General features: G+C 39.0%; 1 protein-coding gene across 1 annotated transcript; it reads left to right on the top strand.

Moving 5' to 3' along the window:
* The first annotated feature begins 6096 nt into the window (after nt 1-6096).
* LOC137177007 (NLR family CARD domain-containing protein 3-like) lies at nt 6097-13134 on the top strand. Its single transcript, XM_067583082.1, has 9 exons — nt 6097-6224; nt 6305-6442; nt 8062-8140; nt 8296-8524; nt 8683-10483; nt 10590-10763; nt 11468-11641; nt 11954-12000; nt 12147-13134. Exons 1-9 carry the CDS (start codon nt 6136-6138, stop codon nt 12731-12733), a joined length of 3318 nt encoding a protein of 1105 aa, XP_067439183.1. The 5' UTR covers nt 6097-6135; the 3' UTR covers nt 12734-13134.
* Nucleotides 13135-16619: the final 3485 nt, after the last annotated feature.

Here is a 16619-nt window from a genome sequence, read left to right on the forward strand (position 1 = left end):
GAAAAAGTTTCATGTCTTAATCACACTTCAGCATCTCAACTTTAGTCTGACTGAGACTCAGTCCAACCAGTCAGACTGCGTACTTTGATAGAGAAGAGATAAAGGTGTTGCACAAGCCTACTCAGGACACAATAGAGCTGCAGAGTGATTAAGTTCATGAGAAAAACTTCAGTGAAAAACTTACAAATGCCCAGACATATTACTCATCTTACAAGTCCTCAAAAAGAGGAGTTGCTATTTTAATAACGCCACAAATAGCATTTATGCTGGAAAAGCTGATATCAGACAAGGAAAGTAGATATGTAATGGTACTTGGAACGATTCATGAGGAAATGGTTTCATTTATGAATATCTACAACCCCCCTGAAGGGGGTCCAGACCTAATCAAAAAGATTGTTGAAATAATAGTTTCAGAAAGCCGAGGGATAACAATCATTGCAGGTGACTTATACCTAATCATGGACCCAAGTATGGATACACAAAGTGATAGACAACATAACTCAGATCAAGCTGCTAAAATAATTAGAGGAGCAGCTGAGGAAATAGGGCTGATGGATGTGTGGAGAACTCTCCACCTGAAAAAAGAGATTATACCTTCTTTTCAAAGACTTACTGTAGATATTTGAGGCTAGACTATGTCTTTATGTTTAATCATGTACCAAGGGTAATAGAATGTAATGACTATGAAACTGAACGTTGATCTGGAGGTGGGTCATACTGTTTGGAGACTAAATAACTCCCTGTTACAAATGGAAGACTTTAAGATTAAAATAAGATCAACTATTAAAAGTTACTTAGGAATTAATGATACAGAGGATGTTGAACCGGTCACACTGTGGGAGGGAGCAAAAGCAGTACTGAGAGGGGAAATTATATAATTTGCTTCATATAAAAAGAGAGAGAGGAACAAAAGACTCAAGGAAATAGAACAATCAATAAAGATATTGGAATTGAAGCATAAGGCAAAAGGAAACTGTGTTTATTTGCATTCTTTAAATGAACTAAGGAAAGAATTTGACTGATTATTAACTGAAAAGGTAGAGAAATCATTGATGTTTACTAAACAACAATACTTTGATAGTGGAACAAAGGCAATGAAAAACCTGGCCTATAAATCGAAAAAACAACAGATAAATTCTATTCTATCAAAGACCAAACCAGGAATATAAGTGTAAAAGGTAAACAGGAAATAGCACAGGAATTTGCAAAATACTACAAACAATTATGCAGCCCTGACAATAATCTGCACCCTCAAAATAAAATGAAAGAATATCTATCCGGAATAAAACTACAGCAGAAAACAGATAAACACAATGCAAACCTGATTTTGCCAGTTATGTCAGAGGAGATCAGCATAGCAATAAAGAAATTAAAAAAGGGTAAATGCCCAGGGAGTGACGAGTTCAAAGGCAAATTTTAGAAGGAATTTGATAAAGAATTACTGCCGATTTTAGAAAAAACATTTAATTGGGCATTAGATCATAGTCAGTGGGCAAATACTTGGTGCAGCTCCAAAATTATAGTCATACATAAATAAGGCAAGGATCCTACTGACTGTGGATCTTATGGACCAATAACTTTATTCAATGTAAATCAACAATTATTAAGCAGTATCCTGGCAGACAGATTGTCAAAAATTATTCCGCATATTATGGACCCACACCAAACAGCCTTCATTCCAAAGAGACATTAATTTGATAATGTAAGACAAACTCTGAATATAATAGACTACTCACAGAAAACAAACACTCAAACATTGATCCTCACTTTGGATGCTGCAAAAGCCTTTGACAGGGTGTCCTGGTCTTTTATATTATAAACCTGTGTTATATGACACTTTTATTAATGGCTTCAAGCAGTGTATAATACATCAAGAGCCCAGGTCAGGGCAAAAGGGGCCCTGTCAGATAGCTTTAAATTAAATAGGGGAACAAAACAAGGGGACCCACTCCCACCTTTAATTTTTGCGATCTCTATCGAACCTCTGGCAGCATACATCATAGCGATCAATGAAATTGAAGGTGTGAAAATAGCAGAGGAGTACCACAAACTGGCTTTGTATGCAGATGATGTGGTTCTATATATCACAAACTTAGAAAAATCATTACTAGCTCTTATGAAAATCATTAACAACAATGGTTCAGTATCAGGGTACGAGCTTAACATGCGGAAGTGCAAAGCAATGGTTTTAGGTGCCCCTGTCTGCAGAGAACTGAAAAAGGAATATCTATGGAGATGGGAAAAGGATAGAGTCAAATATCAGGGAACTGTGATACCAAAGAATATCAAGTTATTATACCAACTGAACTATAACTGCTTAGAAGCACAAATCAGGTAAGATCTGAATCAGTGGAGAACTGTTTCCCTATCACTAGGTGGAAGAATAGATGCAATAAGAATGAATATACTCCCTCATTTTTTGTTTTTATTTCAGACAATAGTCCTGTATATAAGTGCAAATGCTTTCAAAAGCTGGGACAAAATGATAAGCAAATTTGCATGGGACAATAAAAAACCAAGAGTTAAACTGAAGACACTTAAAATGGCTAAAGAGAAGGGGGACTTGCTCTCCCCAATCTAAAGCACTGCTTTTATGCAGCCCAAATGCAACCAATATGTACCTGGTTAAATGATAACTCTGAAGCAAGGTGGAGGTCAATAGAGAAGTACATGTGTCGTGTTTCAATAAAAATAATACCTTTCTGTAAAAAGAGTCAGCGAAGGGCACAAGTAACTGACAATACATTAATTAGAAATACTCTGGAGACTTGGGGTAGAATGAAGAAAAACTGGGGTTTGAGGGATGACCTAATTGTACTGAGAGAGATAAAGGAAGACCCTGAATTTACCCCTAACACACAAGATACAGCTTTTAATACATGGGCACAAAAGGAATTGAACATATTTGGACAGTGCTTAAATGAAAATGGAATAATGTCATTTGAATCCTTAAGGCAACATAACCATTTACCACACTCCCACTTCTTCTGATATTTACAAATGAGAAGATATATCCAGAATAGTAAAATAGGAAGGAAGACCAGCAGTGATCTTCATCCACTTGTGCAATTTTTGATAAAGAACTATAGTAATGTCAGAGTGCCACATCAAATCTCAGCAGTTTATGCTATCTTAGAAAATAGCCACAAGCAACAAGACATAAGAGCAAAACTAAAATGGGAAGAAGAACTTAACACACACATATCCAAGGACACTTGGAAGGAAATGAATTGGAATATACATACAACCACAGCATCTCCCTACTGGAGAGAGTATGCATGGAAAATACAATCACGTTATTTCTTAACACCAGCACAACAACCTAAATACAATTGTACTTACCAAACTGCTGGAGGGATTGTGGTGAACCTTATGCCAATTTTAGTCATATCTTTTGTTTATCTTTTTCTATCTTAAATGGTGTTATTCATTTAAATACAGACTTTGTGTTGTTAGGCAAAAAAGTAGATAAATACGAAATAAAAATGATAAATACTTGTTAAGGATATTGCGTATAACAGCACTGAAACAGATAACAAGAGACTGGCTCCACAAAAACATTTGACAGACAAATGGAGAGACATTGTCCAACAAATATATCAGGTGGAATACTTAACTTATAAAATCAGGGGGAATTTGAAGCGATTTGAAAAAAGATGGTCCAAGTGGTCAAGTTATTATAGTTACATATAGTAAGTTATTATTCTGGTTTTGTCTTTACCTTTGTCTTGTTTCATAGTTGAACTTTCTCTTTAGTAGCTGATGTATAACTGACACTTTTTAAATATTTTTAAATTTTTTAATATGGTTTATTGGTGTTGAATTTACTGAATATTAATGAAGCTTCCTTTCAAATTCAGTCAGTGTGTGGTAGTGAATGTAAATCCTCCATGCATACACATTTTACATATTGACCCTAATAAGTGTGACTCCTGCTGCTGTATCAGTGAAATACAGTATTGTAGTGACTCAGTATGGCTATAGCAGGGCAGTAAATACTCTGATTATTTATCTATGAGTCCATATCAGTAAGTTTAAAAAGATCAATGTCCATATTGACATCAGTATTTGTAGCGGTTGAATAATATATAATGTAATCTGTGTTCATTAAACTGACAGCATGCAGTTTATGTTCTCACCACCAGAAAGCCAAAGCTTCAGAGTAATACTCCACATTTAATACAGATATTAGACAGATTATAACTGTACTGATCATTAATCAATAATGACTCTTAAAGATGATGATAATGATCGCCATATGTTTTAAAATTGATTAATGGAACGGACTGATTAGTTCATGTTAATGTTTGTCAGTGTGACTCTGTGAGCAGTGATTTATGAACTCCAGCTCTCAACCATTCAAACAGTAGCTGAGTGTTTGTGTTCACATGAGGAGATTTCATGTATTAATCACACTTCAGCATCTCAACTTTACTCTGACAGAGACTTAGTCCAACCGGTCAGACTGCATGCCACACACACACAGATGAAAGACAAGAAGCTGCATTAGTTAAATGAATTTGATGAAAATGCAATGGCAAACACTTTTCTGACAGACGTGGAGTGGAGAGTCTTTGTCTTCAGCAGTTTGGACTGTTAACTGTAAGTTTGCTTTGTTTCATAGTTGAACTTTCTCTTTAGTAACTTCAGGGTTTGTTTCTTGCTGTATGATGTTTTTATTTCATCAGAAAGTTTGGAGAACTCTCATGTTGGAAGATAAATCTACATGTTGTTAAATGATTGATTTACTCAATCAAACAATATTAATGAACAGCTGATGATTATTTCCTTTCTTCAGCTCTCACAAATCAAACTAAATCTACTTTTTAAGGTTGTTTCCAGCAGCGTAAAGTCAGACACTACAGTATAGGCCTGCTACTGTTTCCTGTGAAAGCTTTAAATCAAATGTGAGTTTCTCTCAGAAGTTCACGTGTGCCATCCCCACATTAAAACACTGTCGGCTTTATGGACAATTTGATCAAAATTAAACTACTAAATTAAAAACACTATAAAATAGTTTCACTCTACATCAAATGACATTTTATTTGCATCATTGAATGTCTCACAGCAGTTAAGATCTAACATCTGCTGTTGTTTAACAAGTTTGTATTTACTGTAAAAGAAGTCATATCAAAGTAAATGTGCCCTGATTCTAATCATTTAATACATTTGTGTTCGTGCGTCATGTGCACTACTAATGTGACAACAACATCAGAGAGAACTAATAGATAACTGAAACTATTGACATCTTGTTTGATGGTGTTGAATTTAGTGAATATTAATGAAACTGAAGCTTTCTCAAATTCAGTCAGTGTGAGTCAGTGAATGTAAATCCTCCTCCATGCATCATGCGTGCTGCTCTTCAATTCACTGCAGCTTCATGACGCCATCTAGTGGACTGATAGTAGAAGTACAGCAGCTGATGGAAGCTTTCTCTGACTCACACTGCTGTCTGGCTGCATTCACACTGATATATAACAGAAAATAACAGCCAATCACAGGAGGAGCAGCTGATATTTAGGATTTGACAGGAGAAATGATGTAAAGGATAATTTGTGTTTCCTCTCCAGGTGAAGGTAGAAAGTGTGTGTGACTGATGTGGATGTGACTTCAGCAGCATGGATCAGTGTGAGGACAGAGAGGAGGGAGTCCCTCCCTCTAAAAGCTCTCTGTGTGGGGAACATGACAGCCAGACCAAAGCTCAGAGGTGAGATGAGGATCTCTAACTGTCCATCACTGTTCTCCACCATCATTATTCACACTCAAAGCTCTGTGTATGTTGTATAGAAGCCCCGATCTGCCAAGACCAGATTTTGCTGAACCTGAACCTGGACCTGAAACTGAACCCAGCTGTGTATCCTTCAAAAGCGACCGGTCAAAGGATGATGCTATTTATTTTAAACAAAAACATTCATCTAATCAAAAGTAAGTTGTTCTCAGTATTAAAAGCAGGACAATATGAGCTAAAATCTAAATCAGGATTAATAGTTGTCAGTTGAATTATTTGAGATTGAAGGTTTTAGCTCAATGACACTGCACTAAGAAAAAAATAAATATTCAAAATAGTAATTGTAATAGATAAAATAGTATAAGGTAGAAAGTGTGTGTGACTGATGTGGATTTGACTTCAGCAGCATGGATCAATGTGAGGACAGAGAGGAGGGAGTCCCTCCCTCTAAAAGCTCTCTGTGTGGGGAACATGACAGCCAGACCAAAGCTCAGAGGTGAGATGAGGATCTCTAACTGTCCATCACTGTTCTCCACCATCATTATTCACACTCAAAGCTCTGTGTGTGTTGTATAGAAGCCCCGATCTGCCAAGACCAGATTTTGCTGAACCTGAACCTGGACCTGAAACTGAACCCAGCTGTGTGTCCTTCAAAAGCGACCGGTCAAAGGATGATGCTATTTATTTTAAACAAAAACATTCATCTGATCAAAAGTAAGTTGTTCTCAGTATTAAAAGCAGGACAATATGAGCTAAAATCTAAATCAGGATTAATAGTTGTCAGTTGAATTATTTGAGATATATGTCATTTGCTGATATTTCTGATATGAGTAAGAGACAGAACTCAGAACTCAGAACTGATGCAATCTTTGTATATGAAGTTCTCCAAAGAAACATTTTGGCACAGTTACCTAATGCCTGGGACACAGAGCCCGCGTAAACCTTGGCAGTGCATCGATGAACTGCTGCATCTCTCGCTCGCTTGCAGCGTCCACACAGACAATGTTGCTGCTGTGGCACTTCTGCTGCCAGCTCTATCTTTCTACATAAAGTTTGGCCCTGATAATGGCCATCAATAATAGCACATTTCATATCATTTCATTATAAATTTAATTTATATTTAGTTAAGTCAGAAAAATGTTAAGAAGCATGTGCTCAATTGTTCAAAATAGATAAATAATATGTGAAGTGAAAGCATCTTTCTTTCTGATGGGCATGGTGGGGTTTGGTTGGGGATACTTCTGTGTCAGCCACATACAGTCCTCACAAAGGACATGTTTTTTTTATTGATTATATTAATAATTCCGCCAGTTAAACCCTGCCGTCACCACTCCAAGTGAAGAAAATCCCTTCACACAACACAAGTTCCCCAAACGAGCCAAACACACTATAAGGAGAAATATATAAAGACAATTAAGGAAAGTAACACCACTAAATCTCCACCTGGAAGCAGGTGGAACAACAGGCAGGAGCCCTGGTTTGCACCGTGCAGGCTGACCTGCAGTAGTGACACCTCATGTCTTTGACATATTCTACAGATATAGACATTGAAACCATAGTGAAATGTGTAATTTTGTTGGCATGATGTTAATATAACTGTCAAATGGTCATTTTCTCTGTCTATTTTTGCTGAGAACCACGTGCGTCATGCCAAAAAAATAGGCAAGACCCTGAATCTCTAGATGACACGCTGCAGCAGCCAGAGACGCATGTCTCACGCAGGCTGTGTTGCTACTCTAACCTGTTAACATGGTCACCAAAATGAAAAGCAAGAGGTTCCGCGACACACAGGCTGCACTGCTCATGCAGCCTGTGTGTCCCAGGCGTCAGGGAGTCTTTAGATGTTTCACTTCGAGCAGTGGACTGAATTTAATTTTAGATGACTTTTGTTCTCATGTTGTTGTAAGGGGGTGTAGAGGACTGCTTGTCCCCAGCATCAGCACCGTAGCTGCAGTTTGAAGCTTTTATTATGTGCCACCAATTAATGAATCAAAGAAGATTTGCTTATAGTTTGTGTCCCTGATACAACCACACACTGGCTCTAACTGCCTTGCTCCAGGGCACTTCAGCAGTGTGCAGTGAGGGAGGGAGAACTTCATGGAGGGTTGGTGAGAGCTGTTGGGACTAAACCAAACTAACTCTGAGCTGAAAGCTACAAACAGATTGAGCTGTTGATTCTCAGTGGGATAAGCAGGACTAGCAAAGCTTTACCACTACAGGAAGTCATCTGATTCTCTGTTCACATTCAAATATCACTTAATGGACATTTAGCTTGTATTTGTCTCTGTGTAGATAGACGTAATGTGAGCTCATTCTTCGTGATTCCTTCACAGAGCGGACCAGGAGAGCTCAGAGGATCCCAGTGGTCAGTCTGCCCAGCAGCATCAAACACACCTGGACTCCATACTTAAGGTCTGTACATGTACAACAATTACTTTTACATCTATTCTGTTCACAATCATCTCCATGCTGCACTTTGTAGACCAGTAGATTGTCTCTCCAACATGGATCTGATGTTTGCTACATGATTTTAGTTTGATTGTCATTCATATAGTATTCTGTTCCAGCTGCTGGAGGAGAACATCATCACTTTTGTGAAGAACGAGCTGAAGAAGATGCAGAAGGGTCTGAGTTCAGATTACCCAGAATGCTTAGAGAGTCAGAATCAGGATGAGGAGGTGTTGGATGATGAGGAGGAAGAGCAGAGGAGGAGCAGCAGAGACGCATTTCTGAAGATCACGCTGCACTTCCTGAGGAGAATGAAGCAGGAGGAGCTGGCTGACCGTCTGCAGAACAGTAAGAAGGTTTCTATAAAAATTTAACTGGATAAATGAGATATTTACTGATGTCTCAAACGATGGAGGAAAACAAATTCATATAAGCATTCTTTAAATTGTCATTTTCTTTATTAATTATCAATAATCATTGATCCTATTTCTTGTGTGGTCACTCAGAAACTCCTGCTCCAGTTGGTCAACGTGAACTCAAATCCAAGCTGAAGGAGAAATTCCAGAGTGTGTTTGAGGGGATTGCTAAAGAAGGAAACCCAACCCTTCTGAATCAGATCTTCACAGAGCTCTACATCACAGAGGGAGGGACTGCAGAGGTCAATGATGAACATGAGATCAGACAGATTGAAACAGCGTCCAGGAAACCAGACAGACCAGAAATAACAATCAGACATGAAGAGATCTTTAAAGTCTCACCTGGGAGAGATAAACCAATCAGAACAGTGATGACAAAGGGAGTGGCTGGCATTGGGAAAACAGTCTTAACACAGAAGTTCACTCTGGACTGGGCTGAAGACAAAGCCAACCAGGACATACACTTCACATTTCCATTCACTTTCAGAGAGCTGAATATGCTAAAAGAAAAAAAGTACAGCTTGGTGGAACTTGTTCATCACTTCTTTACTGAAACCAAAGAAGCAGGGATCTGCAAGTTTGAAGAGTTCCAGGTTGTGTTCATCTTTGATGGTCTGGATGAGTGTCGACTTCCTCTGGACTTCTGCAACAATGAGATCCTGACTGATGTTACAGAATCAACCTCAGTTGATGTGCTGCTGACAAACCTCATCAGGGGGAAACTGCTTCCCTCTGCTCACCTCTGGATAACCTCACGACCTGCAGCAGCCAATCAGATCCCTCCTGAGTGTGTCAGCATGGTCACAGAGGTCAGAGGGTTCACTGACCCACAGAAGGAGGAGTACTTCAGGAAGAGATTCAGAGATGAGAAGCAGGCCAGGACAATCATCTCTCACATTAAGAAATCACGAAGCCTCCACATCATGTGCCACATGCCAGTCTTCTGCTGGATTACTGCTACAGTTCTGGAGGATGTGTTGAAAAGCGGAGAGCGAGCAGAGCTGCCCAAGACCCTGACTGAGATGTACATCCACTTCTTGGTGGTTCAGGCCAAACTGAAGAATGTCAAGTATGATGGAGGAGCTCAGACAGATCCACACTGGAGTCCAGAGAGCAGGACGATGATTGAGTCTCTGGGGAAACTGGCTTTTGAACAGCTACAGAAAGGCAACCTGATCTTCTATGAATTAGACCTGACAGAGTGTGGCATCGATATCAGAGCAGCCTCAGTGTACTCAGGAGTGTTCACACAGATCTTTAAAGAGGAAAGAGGGCTGTGGCAGGACAAGATGTTCTGCTTCGTCCATCTGAGCGTTCAGGAGTTTCTGGCTGCTCTTCATGTCCATCTGACATTCATCAACTCTGGAGTGAATTTGCTGTTGAAAGAACAATCAACCTCCCAGAAGTATGAAACTAAACAAGAATCTGCAATGACACAACTGTACCAGATTGCTGTGGACGAGGCCTTACAGAGTCCAAATGGACACCTAGACTTGTTTCTCCGTTTCCTCCTGGGTCTGTCCTTGCAGACCAATCAGATTCTCCTACGAGGCCTGCTTACACAGAAAGAAAGTAGCTCACAGATCAATCAGGAAACAGTCAAGTACATCAAGAAGAAGATCAGTGAGAATCTGTCTGCAGAGAGAAGCATAAATCTGTTCCACTGTCTGAATGAACTAAATGATTGTTCTCTAGTTGTGGAGATCCAACAGTACCTGAGATCAGGAAGTCTCTCCACAGATAAATTGTCTCCTGCTCAGTGGTCAGCTCTGGTGTTCATCTTACTGACATCAGAAAAAGATCTGGATGTGTTTGACCTGAAGAAATACTCTGCTTCAGAAGAGGCTCTTCTGAGGCTGCTGCCAGTGGTCAAAGCTTCCAACAAAGCTCTGTAAGTACAAAGACAGTTAGATTTATTATTTAAATATGCTGTTATATTTTCAACAGGACAGAAAAATGAATAACGTCTTATTTGTCTGTTTTGTTTTCCTCTCCAGGCTGACTGACTGTAACCTCTCAGAGGGAGGCTGTGCAGCTCTGTCCTCAGTTCTCAGCTCCCAGTCCCATAGTGTGAGAGAGCTGGATGTGAGTAACAACAACCTGCAGGATTCAGGAGTGAAGCTGTTGTCTGCTGGACTGGGGAGTCCAAACTGTACACTGGAAATTCTCAGGTCAGGATTCATAATCTTGTTCAACAGATGACCATTTACTGTATAATCCGAATGATATTAGAGGACAAACATTGAACCTGTGTAGGATTGTCTCTGCCAATATGATTTGTCCAATCACTTTTTACTAAAATTCAGTAGTAGAGAATTAATTTCCATGCAGATTTTTATTGTTTTCTTTTTTGCTTTTGTTGTTGACTTATTTGATACCACAGATGATTTTACAGTTCTTCTAAATTTGTCTGAAAAACTGTTGTACCTGTGCAGTCAAGTATTCACAGGGGGTTCCTCAATCACCTGTATTAGGCTGTAGAGCAGACGAGTCTGTGCGGTGGATACTTTGATAAACCATTGTGTAGTCACATTTTATGGCAGGAGGCTCCTTGATTTTGTGTAGTTTAAAATGTTTTCAACATACCAAACCTGAAAAGTGCACACAGCACTCTGCTAAAAGTGCATCTTTATTCTTCCTTTTGGCAAAATCTTCACTCCTTATGAACACATTTGAATGTTTTTAACATTTAGATTACAATGACGATGTAAAAATATGCTGCTGAGTCAACCCTCTGACTTTTCCCATCTGGCTGGATGCTCAACTTTCTCAACTAGTTAGTTATTTAGTTTGGAGACAGTTTGTTGTTGTATCTGACTGCACACAGCAGTACTCTCAGACTATCGGACATGTGTGTTGTTTTGTGTGTGTTCAGTCTGGCAGGATGTCTGATCACAGAGGAAGGCTGTGCTTCTCTGGCCTCAGCTCTGAGCTCCAACTCCTCCCATCTCAGAGAGCTTGACCTGAGCTATAATCATCCAGGAGACAAAGGAGAGAAGCTACTGTTTGCTGGACTGGACGATCCACACTGGAGACTAGACACTCTCAGGTATGTAGAGACAATGTCTGATAGAGGAAGAAGAGCTGGAAACATTTTCTCTGTCAGAGCTGATCACAGATCTCAACTGAATCTTTGAGTTTTTGTTATTTCTAACTGAAGTTTCCTGTAAATGTTGAAACCTGATTAGACTCAGGCAGGGTTTCTGAAGGATTGGGATACTACATTCACATTGGATAAAAATCTATCAAAGCCCAACGCCACATTTGAACAGAATAATAAAAGAGTAGACTAGAGTGATGTAACATCCGTGTTTGCATGCTGAAAGAGAACATGCAGCTCTGACCAACCTCCTCCTTTCAGGCTGCAGCCTGCTGGAGTCCGTTGGTTGAAACCAGGTCTGAGGAAGTGTAAGTGTGTTTTTCATTTCATTAATGAAAACAAAGCAAATTTGACATCACTCATTCTCATCCTACTGAGGATGAAGATGATGTCATCATCAAACAGATGATAGATCAATAAGTGCAGCTGCATTGTGTCTTGTTCTCTCCATAAGATTTCTGTGATCTCACACTGGATCCAAACACAGCAAACAGAGAGCTCAAACTGTCTGACAACAACAGGAAGGTGACACATTTGGAGGAGGAGGAGCAGTCATATCCTGATCATCCAGACAGATTTGATTACTGGCCTCAGCTGCTTTGTAGAGATGTTCTGACTGGTCGCTGTTACTGGGAGGTTGAGTGGAGAGGATGGGTTTATATATCAGTGAGTTACAGAGGAATCAGCAGGAGAGGAAACAGTATTGACTGCAGGTTTGGAATGAATGATCAGTCCTGGAGTCTGTACTGCTGTGATGATGGTTACTATGTCTGGCACAACAACACAGGTACATCCACCTCTTCCTCTTCCACCTCCTCCTCCTCCTCCTCCTCCTCCTCCTCCTCCTCTTCCTCCTCTGTCTCTAACAAAGTAGCAGTGTATGTGGACTGTCCTGCTGGCACTCTGTCCTTCTACAGAGTCTCCTCTGACACACTGATCCACCTTCACACCATCAACACCACATTCACTCAACCTCTTTATGCTGGATTTGGGTTTAGGTCAGGTTGGTCTGGTAACTCAGCTTTTCTGTGTTCTCAGTAGATATACTGTGCATACCAGTAGGTAATATCAACATACTTTGAATCAGCAGAATAAAGAAATGACACTAAGACTCATCAGATGAATACCATGTAACCACAATGTCCCTGGCTAGATTCTGTTGGAGGAACTTTGTTGCATGTCATACTCCTCTCTCTGTTTCCATGCTTCCTGTCTGCATCTCCACTGTTAATTATGAATCTATAAAACAAAATGCCAAAACATCTATTTTATTATTATATTAGATTGATAATGATAGATTGATCAACCTGATACTGATTTATATACAGATTCATTTTTAAGATATATAAATAAATGATGGATTATCAAATTGCCAAAGTGATCATAACAATATTGGGCATTGCTTTGAATTTCTGAACTGTGCCACAAATTGTTGCTGTCTGTCTGTGAATAAAGATTTCCTATCTTTAACTCATCGTTGTTATTTCTGGTACTGATCTTGCTAATATTGATACTGATCCGGACAGAAATGATCGGACAGTATGTGCAAGACTTGAAAGTTGACTTGTGACTTCTCATGTTGGCTCCATCTGGTGGGAGGATGAAGAGTGACAGTGAGCTAACAGCCTCCATGTATTGGAAACAAGCAGGTAGTTCCAGGTCTGAAAAGTGAAGCCAATGCGAAAGAGCCTTAAACATGCATTCTCTCTAATGGCCATCAGGGGGTGACTCCACTGGCTCCAAAAAGAAGTCTGTTTGTATGGTGGTAGTCAATAAGAAAATTACCCTACTTCTCACTTGATTTATTACCTTTCTTAATGACTTAATGATCTCAATCCCTAGTTTCAAGTCTTCTTCAATACAGCATGATGTTCATTTTGTAAATTATGGTCCCATTTAATTTAAATTTGATATTAAAGCAGAGTGTGCTTTACGTTATGGCTACCTTGTGATTGACAAGTTACTACCACGGTGACAACGTTGGTTAGATAATGTAAACATGGCATAATCCCAGATTCACAGAGTATAAGCATAGCTGTAGCAGTCACTTTTTCAGTGTGTTTTCAGTTCATGAAGTTAGTTGTAACGTTTTCGTCACCTGAAAAAGTCATGTTCAGCATTTGGTTGTACTAAAAGACCCTCTAAGGAGTCGGATGTTCAGTTTTAATGGTTTCAAGCCTGTTTTTTGCTAGCAAAAATTAGCATTAGCATTATCACAGATGACCGTAAATGCATCGTGCTAACCAAGCTAGCAGCTAGCATTACGGTCAGCTCCACCCTCTTGTCCAAATATGGTCACCTCTAATCACTTCAGGGTCAAAATGCCAAACTCAAGGCTTCAAAATGCAAGTCCACCAACCAATGGGTGACATGGCTGTCCATTATTTTATACAGTCTATGGTTGAAAATATTGTTGAAATACCTTTACTCTGTTTGCATGTCCCTCTTTGTATTTTGAATAACATGATGTTTGGCTTTAATTTGACTTCCATGACAGTAAAAGTAAGAGCAGATGCTTACAATGCTGCATTCATCTCTTCCTCAGTTTTCATTGTTTCTTCAAATGAGTGAAACAGCGCCCCTCTTGATTGTAACAGCTGGTAAGTGTCAGTCAGTCTGTGTGGTCAAAGACGGTACTGCTCTCCTACAATTGAGACAGACATGTGGAGTCTATTAAAGGGAAGCCTGCTGATGAAAACAACAGGAAGTAAGTGATATTCATACTGACATTATTAGACAAATCAACACTGCTGTTCACATTGATGCTAGCAGATATGATCATGTTTTTTAGTTGATTTGAGGTACCATGCCTGATCCTTCAGAGAGAAATTGCCAGAAAGTTTTTGAATGTTGAAAGAATTTTGCTAACATCACTTCATATACAGACGAGTGCATCATGGCTATTACATTTCTACTGCATAGCATGGTTAACACTCAATGAATTGTCTTTCTTTAGGAACTGCTTCTCTTCAGTTGTCATTTTAAACCAAAACTACTGGATGTGCATGCTGTTGATTGGTTGATTTTGTTCCAGGTAACTTACTGAATGTAACAATCTTTACTGTATTGAACCACACTGGGTCGGTCAGATGTTTAACTTCTCACCAGCTCATTTCAAATTTTTCACCGTCTTGTAAAATCACAAACTCTGAGATTTGAACCTGCAGCTAATTGTATTAAAGCTCTCACTGAGGTAAACAGTGGTTGTTAAATAACTTACAAGTTGCATTGTGGATAATGTGGGCATCAGGTTTTGAAAAGGAAGAAGAATTTGTGGAATAAAAAAGATGTTATCTTTTTCTGCTGCATTAATTGCTACAAAAAATTTAAATATGAATCCACAGAGTGCAGTTGTCTTTCAGATTTTATTGTAATATTCAGTCAATCATTTGCAAATGGACCTCTGAGCTTGTTGGACTGAGAGATACTGTATGAAGTTCAGTTATCATATTTATGCATACAGTTGCATGCGTCACAAAACATCCCACATTTATCAAACTAACAGTTGTCTTTTAATCAATACACAGTATTCCTTCTTTCCATTCATAGCTCTATCTATTGTCATACCTTAAGGGGTTTCTTTCTCTGCCTCTATCTGCTGAGAATTAAAAGTTGAAGGCTGAATCCCACAGCTTGCTTTTGTTAACTTATCCACACCTGTTGGGAACCAGCAGTGGAACATTTTCACACAAGAAGCAGAAAGGACAGAGTATTATACTGTGCACCTAGCCCTAAGACAGAATAATATAAGCCAGTGCACATAATCATTAACATAAGAGTATAAATTTCCATTACAATTCCCCATTTTAGCATTCCGTGCTAACTTAAACCTTTAGAATATCTACCCTATTTACTGTGGGCTCCATCTGACCCAACAATATTCCACAATATTTTAAGCAGATCTGAATTCAGTTCCATACACTTGAAACACAATTATGTTGATCAATTTAGCTCAGGTCTTCTGGTTATAGTGATGTTAGTTCTCAGATATTAGCATGAAAAACAATACCTGCTGATTAAACTTAATACTGGCATTTTAAGGCCTACAATCAATGTTAAGTAAAAATTTGAAAACAGTAAGAATGATAACGCTTTAATGCATAGTTTAAATCAAAATATTAAATCACTGTTACATATTTTTTATCATGATCTTTTCTCCAAAGTAATATTGCAAAATGCTGTCTTTCGCTAATATTGTTATGTAGATCAGAGCAGGTAGACCCAAATGCAGGAGACTGCAGGCAGAGCAAGGCTGAAGATTAACGTCTTTACTTTAGGCTCATGCAGACAAAACAAAGCTGGCAGAGCAAAACAGAAAACAAACCAAAGAATTCAACAAAACTGAATTGAAAACCTGGACTTAAATACAAACTAAACTGATGAGGGGATGAGGTGCAGGTGGAACCGGAGAACAAAAAGGAGCTGATTGCTTGGGAAGTCACAGGGAGCAGGGCAGGGCTAATGAGGTTTAATGCAGGACAGGTGCTGAGCACAGGCAGACAGACAGGAAACACAGAGTGAACAGAAAACACAATACAGTGGAAACCACTTATAATGATCATGGTTACAGTGAGCAACCACTTACATTGATTGGGACAGAATCAGCGAAACTGCCTGTTGCATTACTTTATATTCATGTAAAAAATATACAAATGTCTATTAGATGGTAATCTGCATGAGAAATAAAGAAAAAGTAAAATAATCGGTTATAATAATTATCTGCTTATAGTGATCAATTTGACCCGGACAGAAGTAATAACTATAAAAGGTTTCCACTATAAATCTTCCAAAGCTATGGTTGTGGTTGTCTCATCTCCCTGGGCAAAAGCTTCTGAAGTTTTTGGGGATGCATTGAATGCTATAGGGATCATGGTGACAAGTTTTCAAACACACCAGGAATAAACCCATATGCACAACTCACAGACAA

The sequence above is a fragment of the Thunnus thynnus genome, chromosome 24, assembly GCF_963924715.1.
Source record: "Thunnus thynnus chromosome 24, fThuThy2.1, whole genome shotgun sequence".
NCBI lineage: Eukaryota > Metazoa > Chordata > Actinopteri > Scombriformes > Scombridae > Thunnus > Thunnus thynnus.

Excerpts from the sequence above, each read along its gene's own strand:
- LOC137177007 (XM_067583082.1), top strand. The coding sequence starts at position 6,136 with ATGGATCAATGTGAGGACAGAGAGGAGGGAGTCCCTCCCTCTAAAAGC. Across the intron at positions 10,484-10,589 it reads AAAGCTTCCAACAAAGCTCT|GCTGACTGACTGTAACCTCT; the intron begins GTAAGTACAAAG and ends TTTCCTCTCCAG. Across the intron at positions 10,764-11,467 it reads TGTACACTGGAAATTCTCAG|TCTGGCAGGATGTCTGATCA; the intron begins GTCAGGATTCAT and ends GTGTGTGTTCAG.